General features: G+C 46.5%; 3 protein-coding genes across 3 annotated transcripts; 2 read left to right on the forward strand and 1 right to left on the reverse strand.

Moving 5' to 3' along the window:
• Positions 1-1,558: 1,558 nt before the first annotated feature.
• On the forward strand, positions 1,559-2,314 carry LOC311010033 (claudin-34-like; the record flags this gene model as incomplete). Its single annotated transcript, XM_084004514.1, has 1 exon — positions 1,559-2,314. The coding sequence occupies one exon, from the start codon at positions 1,559-1,561 to the stop codon at positions 2,312-2,314; it is 756 nt and encodes a 251-aa protein (XP_083860640.1).
• Positions 2,315-2,837: 523 nt separating this feature from the next.
• Positions 2,838-5,755, reverse strand: sumo1 (small ubiquitin like modifier 1). The gene is made up of 5 exons (XM_084004153.1): positions 5,627-5,755; positions 5,175-5,249; positions 4,677-4,754; positions 4,508-4,579; positions 2,838-4,229 (listed from the first exon to the last, which is right to left on the reverse strand). Exons 1-5 carry the CDS (start codon positions 5,636-5,638, stop codon positions 4,161-4,163), a joined length of 306 nt encoding a protein of 101 aa, XP_083860279.1. The 5' UTR covers positions 5,639-5,755; the 3' UTR covers positions 2,838-4,160.
• Positions 5,756-6,812: 1,057 nt separating this feature from the next.
• Positions 6,813-15,342, forward strand: map3k2 (mitogen-activated protein kinase kinase kinase 2). Its single transcript, XM_084004130.1, has 16 exons — positions 6,813-7,157; positions 8,332-8,404; positions 8,680-8,798; positions 8,882-8,922; positions 9,004-9,103; positions 9,219-9,332; positions 9,419-9,515; positions 9,613-9,823; positions 9,949-10,013; positions 10,245-10,337; positions 10,464-10,694; positions 11,229-11,377; positions 11,465-11,596; positions 11,681-11,810; positions 11,887-12,064; positions 12,150-15,342. Exons 2-16 carry the CDS (start codon positions 8,350-8,352, stop codon positions 12,367-12,369), a joined length of 1,935 nt encoding a protein of 644 aa, XP_083860256.1. The 5' UTR covers positions 6,813-7,157; positions 8,332-8,349; the 3' UTR covers positions 12,370-15,342.
• The last annotated feature ends 997 nt before the right edge of the window (positions 15,343-16,339 follow it).

The raw sequence follows: 16,339 nt of genomic DNA on the forward strand, positions 1-16,339 counted from the left end.
GACCAGAATGATAATAAAATAATAAAACACTCCACCGTCACCAAACAGAACATTTTAACACACTCTGACCTTCTTAACGAGCGATGACGTCACACTGTAGATACGAGAGCTGGATGCCGGAGCACGTTGAATATGAATTGTTATTAGATTTGATTCAGGTCAAATGGCAGTTAAAGGTAAGTCCGTCAAACACAATTCTATGTTTCTCAGCCTCATCATTCGGTGCTGTTATATTTCACTGGACTAACTTATTCATGCAGCCTTCGAGGTCAAACGTGATCAAACGGATGGAGATGGAGTTTCTGTTTCTATGTCCCGATAAGAATATGATCCAGAACTTGATTACTTTCGAACAGTAATGATTCTACACGTTTTCCTCTCTGCCACTCGATTACTGTAACGTTTGTAAAACAAACATGACTGCATGAAATGAATTTTAGGCGGCAGCAATAAAAGCAGGCGAGGCAGATAAGAGTAACACAGCCTCCTCTCCATCAGAGTCTGGATCCTGTAATCATTGACAGGCCGGCGACATGACGGGAACCGTATCTGGCTTATTGGTGACGGGATGAGGAAGTCTTCATCTGAGACTCGACAAAAGAAGCTGTTCAGCCTCGGACCGAAGCTCCGAGCCCCGGCTCATCAACACAACGCCGTCCAGGTACGTGACCATGCAGAGACCTGAAGGAGGGAAGGGGCCGGAACCCTTCCAACGCTGCTCTAATCTGTTGTGATCGATAACATGACTCAGCATTTGTTGCACGTCTGCTGTATGTGTTATCTGGAGTCATGATGAGCATCACTTCTGTTGTTTCTCCTTATTTTGGGATTTCAGTCAAACTTCTTGATGCTTTCATAATAATGAATATGATAATTTAATTAAAAGATTCTTTAAAGTGTTATTTGTGACACAAAGACTTTGATAATTACTGTTGTAGTTAAGGTGTGACAGTCAGTCTCCTGTGGTTTCACTAACATGGACATACCGGTAATAAAAACAGTTTATTGCCCTTCCGTGTGTCGAGCCTGAGCTAAAAGCAAAAAGCAATTTTCTCCCGGTGTGATAAGAATATGTGATTAACCTTTAAATCAAGCAGAATGAATCTTTTACATCTGATGATTGAGGGGCTTTAGACTGATCCCACATCAGTTCACTGAAAGATGAGTTTACCATCCCAATCATCCGTTCTTGGATAGTTCTTGTAAAATGTAAACAAATGAATTTAGCTTCTCAGATTTCCCAAACAGCACTAAATGATGTCATGAAGCTTAAAGGATTGATGATGCCACTAAACGGTGCGGTTATTGAAGGACATCACACACAAACATGGATTAAAGAAGTCAGATATAATCAGAGAGAAACATGACTCCTGTATCTGTGTCTCGGGTCCAGGTCTTCCAGGTACCCAGGAGACAACGGGAGCATCAGAGGACAGTTGGGAGAGTGAGGAAGAGGGTGAATGAGCTGAGAGGTGACCCTTGATCTCCTGATGAAACCCAGTGTGGGTGGGATCAGGACTTTCTTGGCACCCCGGCCCTCCACCGTGGCTCCGCCGCGATGACCTACCTGGCTCACACCGCCCATGCCCAGCTCGGCGCCCTCTGGCTGGGCTGCGTGGGCTGGACGCTCACCGCCGTGGCCCTTGGACTCGTCCAGTGGAGGGTGTGGCTGGTGTCTGATAGGGACCTCATCAGCTCTGGAGTGGCCTGGGTGGGTATCTGGCGGGCCTGCTTCAACAGCCACACTCTGGTGACCCCTGGCTTCATGGTCATGCACTGCAGGTCCATTGGCCTGGCGGAGGCCTTCACGCCGCCGGAGGTCCGGACCGGGCAGGTCCTCATGCTCCTGTCTGTGCTGCTGGGGTTTTGTGGGAACGCTGGCGGCGTTTATGCCTTGAGGAACGTCTACTTCGGGATGGACAAGAACTCCCTGGTCCGCCTGTGGTTCCTCGCCACCGGCGCGCTGTGCCTGTTGGCCGCCGTGACGTCACTCATACCCCTCTTGTGGAACCTGAGCTCAGTGCTGACCAATCAAACCATTAGGTTCCCACCTGAGTTCAAAATGCCCCAGAATCCGGATTCTCAACACGTGGGGTGCGGCATCGGGGTCGGGGTGGTGGGGACGGTCCTCATGATCGTGGCTGGGATTGTTTTCTGCATGTACAGGTTACCTGCCAGGTCTCAGCACCTGGAGGGGTCGGCGCCCGCTGGGTCTCAGAACCTGGAGGGGTCGGCGCCTGCCAGGTCGTGGGGGGCCTTAACGAGCTCCGGGGGAGTAGAGAACCGAGGGTTCGAGTCTCACGAACACTTGTGATCCCTCTGCTTGGTTCACACTGACTCATGACCCGGATGTCACAGAGGAAACTCATTTCAATGACGACTTTAAAATATGAATTAAAAATGTTTTTTGTAAATCAACTGTTCTGTGATCTGTTTCCAACGTGAGTTATTCAGATAATCTGATTTTATGATCTCTGCAGGAAGAACTGAATGACTCATCTCTAGACAGGAAGGTGAGTTATGAGTTAGTTGCTCAGACATTTTGAGTTTTGGTAACATTGGTTTCTACGGGAAGCATCAAAACCTAATCTGTATCACGTGACATTGTGGAAAGTATCCTGTTTGTTTGGGTATGATGTGAAGTAAATGGGTCAAAGCTGTAACAAGGAAGCCAAGTGTGCTTATGGCTGTGCATCTAATTAATTAAAGAACAATATTCTCTGAATTAAATAACACGTATGTAAATAGAATACCAGCTGTTTCATCCCATGACAGATGTTTTTAACTAGAATCTGTAGCTGCAGAAACACCAGAGTAAGAATAAGAGTACACAGCAGTATTTTCTTAAATATTTTATTCAAAAAAAAGCAAATCAAGCTCATCTCCAGAATTTCAAACCATCTGTATCAACGCTCCTCTAATGAACAGTCCTGTCGCCTCGCTGAGATCAGCATTACGGCTCAACTTCCTGTCTGGAGGGTCGACCGGCGCGCCGAGGGGAGGTGATGAACAGAGAGGCCTCTGGGAAATGTCAACTATCTAATCGCAGCCTCACTTCATTTAGAAAAGCATGACTTGGCTTAAACTTTCTTACTCTATAACAGGTGTGTTGGACCATCCAACAAAACAAAAACAAACAGGTGGCGTCACCACAGGATCATCAGTTTCAAAGCCTCCGCGGCCGTCGGCCAGCAGAATAGATCGTATATATATATATATATATATATATATATATATATGAATGAACCTCTCAGATACACATAGACGACATTGCAGATACACATCATTCAAACACTCAAATACTGAATACAACATATACAAGTAAAGCACAATTATTTAAAAATGTGTTTAAAATCTTAAATATTACTGTATCAAGTCAAATATCATCGTTATCATTTTACAATCCCATGATGTCTGCAGCGCGCCTGAAAAAAAGCACAGAGGCTATAAATGCAAATCATGCCAACTCACTACCAGTGTGTGTTGATAACTTCCAGGTAATCCAGCTGTTTGTGAGCACATGTGTCCAAGTGAAAGCTCTTTGAGAAATGAAATGTATTCCTGTTAGAAGATGAAGCCAGTGTTTGTTTGTTTACATCGCTGATAGCCAAACACACATATAAAGGAATAGTGCATCCAAATATCTAATTCTGTTTCTGGTAATATTTGCTTCTTGATTGCCTCGTCCCAAACACTTTCAATCGTCCCAAAAATCCACACATTCAGCTGTTTGGTCTGAACACTACAACGTTGGGCTCGTTAAATCTCGTGTGATAAGATGACAACTCTTTCCTTTTTTTGGATGAACTATTCCTCCAATGGAGATTGTTCCTTGACAGCATTATTTTGCTTCTGCCCCAAAAAGACGGAACATAAAACAGAGAAAAAAAACCACGTCTGTGTGTCTCCGTAAATTTGGGTTAACCACAGATTGCATGATGTTTTTCTCGTGTCGACACCGCGATCATCTCTGTACTTCAGAGAAGGTGGACTTCCCGCTGTCCTGCTCCTTGTCTGTTCTCCGGTCCTCCCACGTGGAAGCCTTGATAAGAGTCGCCTTTGATCCAGATGGTTTGAAACTCAACAAAAAATAAGTACATACATACAAAATAAAATATAAAATAGGAAAAAAAAAAAAAGATTTAGAAATGCAGGAGGTTTTAATCGTTCCAAAGTCCGCCAGTCTGTTCTTGATAAACCTCAATGACGTCCTCGTCCTCCATCCCCAGCTGACGTGGACAAACAGCAGAGGAGACATGTGTCAGTCACACTTTCAATATTTCATTTCCACAAAGCCTGTACTGGTAAGTTCCCTCTCTGCGTTTTCCTTACATCAGATTACATCATTATGAACATCTTTATGTTGATATTTCAATGTTATGTGTTGACGAGAGCTTTTGTTTGTCTGTTTGCTCGGCTGCATGTGTAATCTAACGATCACTCTGGATCACTAGAAAGCTCAGCAAGAGGCTGAAGGGGATGTTTAAGAGGAGGGAGACAAGTTCACCTCTTTGGGAGTTTGGTTGTCTGCGATTCTCTGTCCTTCAAACAGAAACCGTAGCGTGCTGGCTGGAACGCCCTGGAAGAAACACACGGACACACGGCGATCTCAAAGAATGGCCTGGAGGTGATCCCACTGAACAAAACGTTGAACTGAACGGACTCTTTCTCCTGACCTGTCTCTGGCTGTAAGACTCCTTCAGCTTCTTCAGATGCGTCGTCATTTTCACCTTGAAGTGGATTTCACTGCTGTCCTGTGGGCACCGAGAGAAACGTGACGATGAGAAGCAGCGTTAAAGGTGAACTTCTACAAAACAAACTCATGAACATCATATAGTACGCTGTTTTTTTACAGGGGATAAATAGCAACACTGCTGTTTCTCTGAATGTATTCTGGAAACATAACTATCTTTTCATCACACAGATGATTAACCATCATTTATGTAACTGAGTGAATGTAAACTTAAAGTTGTATATGTTGTAATAACACCATTTCAACAGTGCAGACATGATGCACGTCCACAACATCATTTATCTATCTCTATATCTATATATATGAACAGTTATTACAGAGGAGCAGGTCTTCGTTGGCTCGTTCAACTGATAATCTCCATCAAAGTCGTGATTGGACGAGTAATACATGACCAATCAATGATCGCTGCATTAAAACACACCTGGCCAATCACTTTTAGTTTGATGTACTCTCCGTCCTTCTTGTCCCCTCCGTCTTGGCTCGACGGTTTTGTCTCCTTTTTAAAAAAAAACATCAACAACAACAATAAACAACAAAACAACTTCCATCAAGCAGAAAACATTAAAACGACACACACACAGCAAACAGGCCGGAAGACTTCACACTGACATTCACGTTTTTCAATATTGGGTTTCAAATGCTGCTTTAACTTCTACTTTTACAACTGAAGCTGAAAATGAGCTCATACCGAAGCTAGCTGTGAAGCTAAACTGCTAAATAAGCAGTGAGCTGTGGGCCTGGAGCTACACGAGCTAACTGTTAGCATGGTAAATACCCACGTACGATGTAGCGGCCACAAAAGCACTCATGTGTCTCCTTCTCACTCGGACGAAGCCTGTAAACAAGGACGAACGTTTAAAGTTCATATCATACCGTATCTGACATGTTTCCCCCTGTCTGTGTTGTTAGAGTAGGCCGACAATAGACGTTGCTAGCGTTAGCTTTCGGTCGCAGCTCTAGCTTGATGTTGTGAGAATTCGGAACATCAACCGGACGTGAGGTAATAAATCGTTTCTTTCAAAATAAGACAATGTTTTGAGACACAGCCAGCCAGACGGAGTGGAAAGTCATTACTATCTAATCTAATCTAGATGGATTCATGCCCCCAGGCTATTATGAGGCTTTTAAAACCGGTATGACACGAACACACACAGTCTGTGTTTATTTCATGCTCTGCTGACATTGATGTCAATTGTAGTTTTTGTACTCCCGAATCATATTCAAAACTATCCCACAGTTGTAATGTTATCCCGTTTGAAGCTACATGCCAGTTTCAACTATTTAAAGCTGCTTGTTAAAGATGTATTTTGAATGTTATTACCAGAATAGGTTATTATTCACAAATAACTTACTACTGGCTAATACACATTTAAACTAAACAGGCATTGCAAATGCTAGAACCAGTGGTTTATAATAGAAATATATGTACCTGTCTTACTGTAAATCATCTTTGTAACTATATAATTCAGGAGTTTGTCATGTATTTAACGTTTTACGAATCTTAGGCGACTTTCTGCCTAAAGTTATTGTTTAATTGCTGTATTATTATGATATTAACTTAAGATGAAGCCTGTGTGGTAAACGAGCTTTCGATCATGTCTCGAGTGACAGAAGGTTGAAGTCGCTCTGACAACATACAGAGTTTCTAGCCATAACAGGCAATGATTCACCGACAAACACAACAATAATGCTCATTGCACCAATGTGTCTTCCGACTAGAAAGTGTCGGGGCCAAAGGTTCTCTCACGTGCTCTCGACGATGGCAAATAATATAAAACCTGTCACCTCTTTTTATTTGACAGGTTTCAGTCGCGATCCAGGAAACTAATGCACGTCTCTGACATCACAGGTTGTGTTTTTGTTGGATTCTCCCTCCGAGGTTTGGGGGGTTAGGACCTGTCAAGTGAACCAAGCATAAAAATAACATTTCCGGTTGAGCACTATCAAACTAAAATAAGAAATATCTAACTGTGGGTGTTTTGCCTACACGAGACATGTTGTGCTTTTATTTTGTTGGTGAAGTATATGCACTTCCGGGAGCCGTTTGTTGGCTACCCATTAGCTTAACGCAGCTGCGGTGCAAACAGCGAGCAAAGCGGCCGTCAAGCTGATTGTAAAGTGCAACAAAATGAGAGCTGCCGGGTGACTTTGGCTTTTCCACCACCGCCCGGACGCGGAGACACTTTGTCGGATACGCCGTCGTCTGGTTCCGTGGCGGCAGAGACCCGGCGGCCTGAAGCGGACGACCGCGGGGCCTCGTCGTCGTGGCCCAGCAGGACTCGAGTGAAGTTGGGAGCGGACTGCCAAACTTCTGCTTCCTCCAGCGGCTCTCCGCGGGGCCCGGGGCTCCTGTCACCGGCCCTGTGGATGAGGAAGTGACCGCAAATCCAAACGCGACCACCAGGTAGGATGGCAGCGATGAAACCGTCCGCTCCGGGCGTCTCGTTAGCCCGTTTAATCGGTGTTTTTACGGTACGTGCGGTGCGGGAGAGCCTCGACTAGCAACACGGCTAGTCAACTTTAGCATTAGCTTAGCTCGGCAACTTCCCTGGCCTGACAGCTAGCTGTGTAAGAGGAACTCTTGGCTAGCGTTAGCCACTTAGCTCCTCGTACCAGACAGATACGTGTAGCTAACTGTGTCGAGTACATTTTAAGATCGGTAGATCGACTATTTCGCGCATTTTCCCGTTTTTCGTAACGTAAAATCCCCCCAGCAACAGTTGTTATTAAATGTTAGCACGCGGGGGCTACGTAGCTCACGCTAGCTCAGATGACTTGAGGCTAATTATCTGCCGTAGGAGGCCACGACAGTGGCGGTGTTGTTGGGGTCAACTTTGCTGGGACCAGCGGCATTAGCTCAGCAGCTAGCCGGCTCACACACTGGTTTTATTTAGCAGATAAAAAGCAATGTTGCTGCCGCTGACGTGATGCAGCTGCCGGGTTGACGTCACGAGCAGAGAGCGATCACACTGATTGATAACTCTCATATACTGTATATGCGTATCGATACTTGCAGTGTTGCATGGTAATAATCACATTAATAACATGTTGTCATGTTGTTTGTTGTTGGATCAGTTACTTTGGAGATGAAGATGTCACAAACACATGTTTATGAGGTATGAGCCTATAAACAGCTGATATAGTTAATAACTTACATGCTGTATTGTACTTTTCTTTAGTCCCTTTTTTAATGCATCCTTTAAAGCACTGCTTTTTAAAAGTAAAACGTCTCCATCACTCTTGTAAATTAAATAATCTGTCACAGGATTTGTAATTGTCCGTCACTATGGTGATTGTTTACACTCATCTTCCCAGTTTATTGGGCGAACCAGTTAAAACGAATACTTGAATCTCATTTAACATTTAATAACGGCTCTCGGTGTAAAAAGCAGCTTCAGCCTCCGGACCCGACCCGTCATTTCAACAGTTTCCTAGTTATTGTGATGAGTGTACTTCCATATCTGTGGGAGAGTCATTGTTTACAGATCTGCTCATCAGTCAGCAGCTCCAGGCCCTTCCTTGTGGCCCGATGAGCCGCACGTCAAGATTCATGCTGTCCTTTTGTTTTGCTGTTGCAGGAGAAAGGAATCCCTTTGATGGGAGAATCCTCTTTCCTGGCCTCCTGGGTCAATCGCCGTGCCATGATGATGGGTATGCGTGCGTCTTTAAGTTGGTCCTACTCTTTGGCGGTTAGCCAGCCTCGTCTTTCCTCAAATCTTCAACCCGAGGAATGTTTTGTTTTCCTCCCTGAATACCTCCGCCTCGTGCTCTGCACTTCAATATAAGTGGCAGGGAGCATGTTACTACTCCACGACTGGCTGGAGGATGCAAGAATTTTACAAATGTTGTTGAGTGTTTAGTCAAACAAACTGTGAAGAAGTAATTTCGCCTGTTAGTTTTATTGAAACTGAAATGTCGTCCCTCAGATGAGCAGGAGGCGCTGAACTCGATCATGCAGGACTTGGCCGAACTGCACCGCTCCAGCCGTCCTGCCATGTTCCTGGCGGATCTGGCCAAACCCAAAGCCTCCTCGCCCAAGAACCAGGTGACTCATCCGACGCACTTGTTAAAATGTGTTGGCGTGTTCACTCGTCCGATCTGAACGTAACGATACTGTCTTTGCCACAGAACGATGTCAGAGTGAAGTTCGAGTTCAAAGGCGAGAAGAGGTGAGCCTCCGACCGGTTTCACCACTTTAGTGTTGCTGGTGCAGACCTGTGGATGTGACCTCTGACCTCTCTCCCCCGTAGGATCTTACAGTTCTCTCGACCTGTCAAGCTGGACGACCTGAAGGCGAAAGCCAAAGTGGCTTTTGGTCAGTCCATGGACCTTCACTACACCAACAACGAGGTGGGAAACCTTCAGCTTTGATGCCAGAACATTCCGGACAGACACGGATGGAAACTGTGTTTTTTAGTTCGATCCCGATATTGAATTAAACCTGTCAAATGTTTTCTTCTTGCAGCTGGTGATTCCTCTGACCACTCAGGACGACCTGGACAAGGCTGTGGAGCTACTGGATCGCAGTGTTCACATGAAGAGTCTGAAGATCCTCCTGGTGCTCCAGATCTCCTCCCCAGTGAGCAGCGGCTACATTCAGTCCACTTTTCTGTCTTAGCATGCAAATCAAAGAAGTAAAGTCTCCTGACCTCTCCGTCCCTGCAGAACTCTTCCTCCAACATGGACCTCCTGCCGTCCCACGAGGAGCTGGACAATACAGGATTCAGGGTCGCTGACAAGAAGAGCATGCTGGCTTTGATAGGTGAAGAAGGTCTCATTGGTGGACTCGATAGTTTTCAATAGAAATGCATGAAGAGAGTGAGTTCTAAGTCAAAGTATCTCTGTGAAACGAACCTCAGGCTCCCATTCGACGGACCGCAGCTCCCCCCCTCCAGGATACATTCCCGACGCGCTGCAGCAAGTGGCGAGGAACGGCTCCTTCACCAGCATCAACAGCGAGGGGGAGTTCATCCCCGAGAGCATGGACCAGATGCTGGACCCGCTGTCCATGAGCAGTCCAGAGAACTCTGCGTCTGGAAGCTGTCCTTCTTTAGACAGCCCACTGGACAGGTCAGGACCTCACAGCAGTAGACGTGAAGAGATCCTCGTGAAGAAATATCTGCACTTAGTTTCCACATAACGGAGCTCCTGAATGTACATTAATGATACTTTCTTGCTTTGGTCACGTTGAGCAGCGACTACCCGAAGTCCAGGATGCCTCGAGCACAGAGTTACCCCGACAACCACCAGGACTTTCCAGGTACGTGTCGGTGTCTGAAAGATGAAAAAGGTTTTAATAGCTGATGAATAAAACATCACATCTGAGTCTGGATGGTGTCGCAGTCAGAATAAAATACAGGCGGACTAAAACGCTGCGTTTCCCTCGTGCACGGAGCAGAATCTTAAAATGTAGAAAAGCTGCCTCAACATGAAAATGTCATTTCCTGTAAACGGTGTTTGGGTTATTCATCGCCCTCCTCTTCCTCTCTAGAGTACGACATCCCGGTGTTTGAGAAGTCGGGGAAAGGTGGAACGTACCCTCGGCGATACGGGATTCCCTTCGGCCTTCAAGACTACAGCGATGGTGGGTCATTATTATTGTAAATATATGTGTGTGTGTGTGTGTGTGTGTGTGTGTGTGTGTGTGTGTGTGTGTGTGTGTGTGTATGTATTCATAACCCTGACTGTCCACGCTCTTCCTCTTCTGCAGGAAGGAAAACCTTCCCTCGGGCTCGGCGAACGCAGGTTCACGGCTTTCGCTCCCCAGTGAGCTTCAGCCCGACGGAGCAGTCGCCGAGCACCAGCAGCGGCAGCAGCGTCTTCACCCCCGACCTGGAGGAGGCCCCGGGGCCCGCCAGGAGGCCGCGGAGGGGCAGCGACATCGAACCCATGCCCACGGCGCCGACCCTATCTGTCATGGACATCAGCCCGCCGAGCCGCTGTGAGTCGCTCCCTGAGTTTATTAGTTGTGACGTGTTTCTGACGCGTAGATGTTCCTGATGTTCCTGATGTTCCTGACGTGTTAATGTTCCTGATGTTTATGTGACGTGTTAATGTTCCTGATGTTCCTGACGTGTTAATGTTCCTGATGTTTATGTGACGTGTTAATGTTCCTGATGTTCCTGATGTTTATGTGACGTGTTAATGTTCCTGATGTTCCTGATGTTTATGTGACGTGTTAATGTTCCTGATGTTCCTGATGTTTATGTGACGTGTTAATGTTCCTGATGTTCCTGATGTTTATGTGACGTGTTAATGTTCCTGATGTTCCTGATGTTTATGTGACGTGTTAATGTTCCTGATGTTCCTGATGTTTATGTGACGTGTTAATGTTCCTGATGTTCCTGATGTTCCTGACGTGTTAATGTTCCTGATGTTCCTGATGTTTATGTGACGTGTTAATGTTCCTGATGTTCCTGATGTTTATGTGACGTGTTAATGTTCCTGATGTTCCTGATGTTCCTGACGTGTTCAGCTCCACGTGCTCCAACAAACTGGCGTCTCGGGAAGCTGCTGGGTCAGGGCGCCTTCGGACGGGTTTTCCTCTGTTACGACGCCGACACTGGACGGGAACTGGCGGTCAAACAGGTCCAGTTTGACCCCGAGAGTCCGGAGACCAGCAAGGTGAGAGTCTGGTGTTTATCAGCTTGTTGGTTAGCTAAAAGAACAAGGATAAGTGTGCTGGTCTTGCTGGTCTTGCTGGTCCTGCAGGAGGTGAGCGCGTTGGAGTGTGAGATCCAGCTGCTGAAGAACTTGTGCCACGAGCGGATCGTCCAGTACTACGGCTGCTTACGAGACACGATGGAGCGGACGCTGTCCATCTTCATGGAGTACATGCCCGGCGTGAGTCCTCCCTTCTACCCTGAAGTTAAACTGGCGAGTTAACAGCGCTGTTAAAACGGAGGTCTCTGTGTTTGTGGCCCTCAGGGGTCCATCAAGGACCAGCTGAAGTCGTACGGAGCGCTGACGGAGAACGTGACGCGCCGCTACACCCGGCAGATCCTGGAGGGGGTCTCGTACCTGCACAGCAACATGATCGTCCACAGAGACATCAAAGGTGAGGCGGAGTGTTTGTGTCACTGATCTCAGACCTGCAGGAGAACGCAGCGTGACTCTCTCTCTCTTCCGTTCAGGGGCCAACATCCTCCGAGACTCGGTGGGCAACGTGAAGCTGGGGGACTTCGGGGCCAGCCGGCGGCTGCAGACCATCTGTCTGTCGGGGACGGGCATCATGTCCGTGACCGGCACCCCCTACTGGATGAGCCCGGAAGTGATCAGCGGGGAGGGCTACGGCAGGAAGGCCGACATCTGGTGAGACCACAAACCCGAGTCCGGGTCCCATGAATAAAACAGAAACCACATCTAACGCGGAGCTCTTCTGCCGTTTTGCCCTCAGGAGCGTCGGCTGCACCGTCGTGGAGATGCTGACGCAGCGCCCCCCGTGGGCGGAGTTCGAGGCAATGGCAGCCATCTTTAAGATCGCCACCCAGCCCACCAACCCGGTGCTGCCCGCCCACGTGTCGGACCACGGCCGAGAGTTCCTCAAGAGGATCTTTGTAGAGACTAAGCAGCGTCCGTCTGCTGATGAGCTACTGAGGCACATCTTTGTACATTAACCCCTGAACCTGCTGGCCTTAGCTGATGGGGCGCCCTGCCTCTGACTCCGCCCCATCCACCTCCATGCTGAAACCATATTGGACCAGGAGGAGCTGGCTGGAAGGAGGTGGGGTCTGTTTGTACGATGAGATTGCCATAGAGGACATCCGTTTTAATTTTATTTTCCTCCACAAGCTGCACCTTAATTTCTCCACGAGGAGGCGGAGAACACCTCCTCCTCTCTTTTATTTGTTTTTACCGTTTCTCTCTTCAAATGTTTGGAGTGGGAGAGTGTCGGTGTTGTGGACCTACAGGAGGAAGTGTGGCCCTGGACCCCCCATCTCGCTGACCTGACCCCGGAATGTAGTGTCCTGCCAAACCCAGAGGGCCGGTGAAGACCTGGGCCTGCTGCTATAGACGAAACTGATCCCAGATCTAGAGAACACAGTTCCCACTCACCTGCCCTCCTCCTCTTCCTGTCTGTCTGTCTGTCTGCTTATCGTCTGTAGAACACCTTCCTCCTCCATCCTCCTCCTTCGCCATGTGCCTTTTTCTGTTTTTTTAAAAACGCAGTGGAGACGTGAGTCTGCGTTTCATGGAAGATCTCCATCGTTCTTTATCTCAGTGTTGCTTTGCTTCCCAGATAAACTGCCTTTTCACACCGTTTAGCCCAAAATCCAGCTGATCTCAGTTCAGCCGCGATGTCCATGTCTGCCTTTAGTGTAACGGGGCCTCCTGGTGAGGAGCACGCCGCTCCCACCTGCTCCGCCTGCCTGGTCTGGCTGGAAACCAAAAACCCCTTCGGACCTCCGGTTGGGGATCCCACTGGTTGATTATGGGACTCGGACTCGTGATGACTCAGCATCGTCGACCTGCTCCAAGGCTAGAATCTGGCAGCTGATTGGCTGGAGGTCTGGCTGTATGACGCTGATTAGCCTAGGGGTCTCGTTAGCTGCTCGCCGTTAAAGCGGCGTGTCATTGGCTCGTCTGCTGCGTTCCATTTGTGCTGACTCGTGTCGTTTTACATGTTTCCGTCTGTGCCGTAGACTCACGTGCACTCCGACTCACGTGCACTCCGATGGACTCCGCAATCTCACAGCTTTGTTCCTCCTTCGAGTCCGTCACAAACTCGAACCACCAACGCTCCGTTTTCCTCCCGGACCGAGCTTCCTGTTCGACTTCCTGTCCGGCGCTATGCACCAATGAGATGCTGGGCTTTCTACGACCGGCGACGGCTGATGGTGGCTCTCTCCTCACATTATAATATTATTATTATTTCATGTTATTACAACACGATGACAACAACAACTCTGCTCAGCTGTTTCTCCTTCAGGCTGAAAACAGAATAATATTAATAATCATCTTTCATCAAAGACAGAGTTAAAGCTTTCCTCTCGTGTCGAGGCTGAATGTGACGGGAAGCTGCAGTCGGTCGGAGCAGACGAACGTCGTTCCTCTGAAGCTGAAGAGATCGCAGCGTTAGGTCGTTAGGTTACGTGACATTAACGGGACGTTGTTGGACGTCGGGCGTCGGTACGTTTTTCATACTTGAACTTTGTTTCTCTAATAATTTCCTGTCCGATGTGTGAACGAACTCGTCGTTTTGGTACGATGCCATTTAAGTTCTCAGTGGATGAACTCCCCAACGTGCAGCTCAGCGTACGTGGAGAATAATCTACAATAATATATAGGAATCTTAATCCCGTCATGTCCTGTTTGTTGTTTCCTGTTGTGGCCACTAGATGTCAGTAAAGAGCCATGTTTACTGATTGCACCTTTTATTTAAAGCAGGAGCAAGTTGTTGTTGTTGTTGGTGAACTTTAAGAATGATTGGACCAGCTTCTCCGAGTCTCTAAAGGCACTTAACTCTCAGATTCACACTTCTGCAGCTCTGCAGTAAAAGTTGAGCTGCGATCAGCCGGCGGATCCTCGCAGGTCGTCCAAAACTCAGAACTCATTCTTGGCTCACTTTTCTGCATGTTCACAATGGTACGTGCCCCAAACGAAGCTGGAGTTGGACATTGGCGGTTGTATTGAGTTAGAGGCGGCTGACAGGAAGCTGTCGTTAAAGCCGCCAGCACTGGTAAAGCTCGATACGCGACCATGATGCACTAGCTGCCATTCACTGACTCTTCTTCACGCTTCCTCCTCGCCGCCTCGTGCAGCGACCTTTTCTTTGCACTTTTAAAAGTCTACTTTTTATTTTTTACAAAAGTGTGTGTGTGTGTGTGAGTGCGTGTGTGTGTGTGTGTGTGTGTGAGTGTGTGAGAGAAGACTCAATACATGAATGTAACGTCTCTTTTGTTCTCGTCGGATGGCCTCGTTCACCACCGGAGCTTTAACGCCTCGGATCCAGTGTTTGTCACCTGCCAAGATGCACCTGTAGTTCTCGTTAGTGTGAAAGCCACTGCTGCCACTCCTCTGTGTGTGTGTCTGTGTGTGTGTCTCTGTGTGTGTGTCTGTGTGTGTGTGTGTGTGTGTGTCACGTGCATTTACTGCAAATTGTGCTCTTTGGACACCGCGCCCAACTTGCCTTGAGCATTCTGACTGTAGGAGGGGAGAACATAAAATTTATGATTTAAAAAAATAAAACAAATTTGTAAAAAACAAAAGAAAAAAAAGTCCTGTACAAATGTATAAACTGAAAATGTACCTTTTTTAAGTAAGAAAAGTCCACTTATATCCCACCTGTTTGGTCTCTGTGTATTGTAAAAGAAGCCATGTTTATAATTCTAATTGGTTTGTGACCAATACGCCTGTTTATATCAGATCTGTATATCAGTGGTACGCATATTTTTTTTAATATATATTTTTTATTTTAAATTTTTTTTTTTTTTAAATGGGAGATTTTATGCATGGTTGGGTCCTGAGAGACGCAGCAGTGCCGTTGAATGGTTGCTGTTTTTTGGCAAAATTCTGGAGTATTGCGACAGCTCTGTGTTCATAATTACAACAATTATGACGATGGAAAATAATAAAAGATATTTATTTCACTTTTTTGTGTTTTCGTTTCAAGCACAGATTTCTGATCATACATGAATTAAAACCACATCAGAAATCATCAGGATATTTAAAGCCTTTTTGTTAATATACTTGATATGTTACGTTGCTTTTTAATAACTTTTTTTTTTAGAAAATATAACAAAAAAATATATACTTTTATTTTGAAACTTTTATTTTGAACGTGTTTACCGGTGTGATGTGTCGGTGTCTAACTTGATCCTTTTTGGTCCGTTTTCTGTGAGGATTTAGAATCATGTGCGGATACTGCCCTCTGAACAGCGCCAATGAGATGTGCGCCCTCTCGTGGCCATAGTTACTACAACTGCCTTGACGGTAAAATAGAGGATTTAACTATAGCCATAACTTCCTGTTACATTCTTCAAAATGACGTTTTCATAAAAGACGAGACAAGTTTCTGACTTCCTGGCGTCAACCTGATGGGAATTACGTAAACATATTAAACCGTCTTCCGCTAAACAAAAGTGGGAGAACATTAATTTCGGAGGAAAGTACGGGAGGCTTTCCTTAGCTTAGGCTAATATTGTAAGCTAATAGGTACATACTACGGCGAAAGCGAGAGCATCTGGTGGCCACAACCGAAAATCCCACTGTTGTATTGCCGGTTGTGGCCACCAGAGGGCGGTAAAGGTCATTATGAACATTAACGCCCTCTGGTGGCCACAGCCGTTAAGTACAACAGCGGGGATTATCAAGGTAGACAGATTGCATACACGCGGTACTTCCGGTTCAATCATACAGAATAAAAGACAGCTAATGTAAATTAGCGGCAGAGTGACTGACGAGGTAAGACAACATTTATATTCGCGTTCAAACGAAAGATGAGTAGGTTATTAATAAGCTATCGTTCATTTGTTAGCCTCGACTAATAACAAGTATTAATATTGAGTTAATTGCCCTGCAGTACGAGAGCTCAACGCAGGGATAACAAATCCGGTTAATGCTAGCTAACACAGCTAATCTTGAGCC

This window comes from Eutrigla gurnardus (genome assembly GCF_963514095.1).
Source record: "Eutrigla gurnardus genome assembly, chromosome: 24".
Taxonomy (NCBI): Eukaryota; Metazoa; Chordata; class Actinopteri; order Perciformes; family Triglidae; genus Eutrigla; species Eutrigla gurnardus.

Excerpts from the sequence above, each read along its gene's own strand:
- map3k2 (XM_084004130.1), top strand. The coding sequence starts at position 8,350 with ATGGGAGAATCCTCTTTCCTGGCCTCCTGGGTCAATCGCCGTGCCATG. Across the intron at positions 11,378-11,464 it reads AGAGTCCGGAGACCAGCAAG|GAGGTGAGCGCGTTGGAGTG; the intron begins GTGAGAGTCTGG and ends CTGGTCCTGCAG. Across the intron at positions 11,811-11,886 it reads CGTCCACAGAGACATCAAAG|GGGCCAACATCCTCCGAGAC; the intron begins GTGAGGCGGAGT and ends TCTTCCGTTCAG.
- sumo1 (XM_084004153.1), bottom strand. Across the intron at positions 4,580-4,676 it reads AGTCTTACAGCCAGAGACAG|GGCGTTCCAGCCAGCACGCT; the intron begins GTCAGGAGAAAG and ends TGTTTCTTCCAG. Across the intron at positions 4,230-4,507 it reads ACAACCAAACTCCCAAAGAG|CTGGGGATGGAGGACGAGGA; the intron begins GTGAACTTGTCT and ends TGTCCACGTCAG.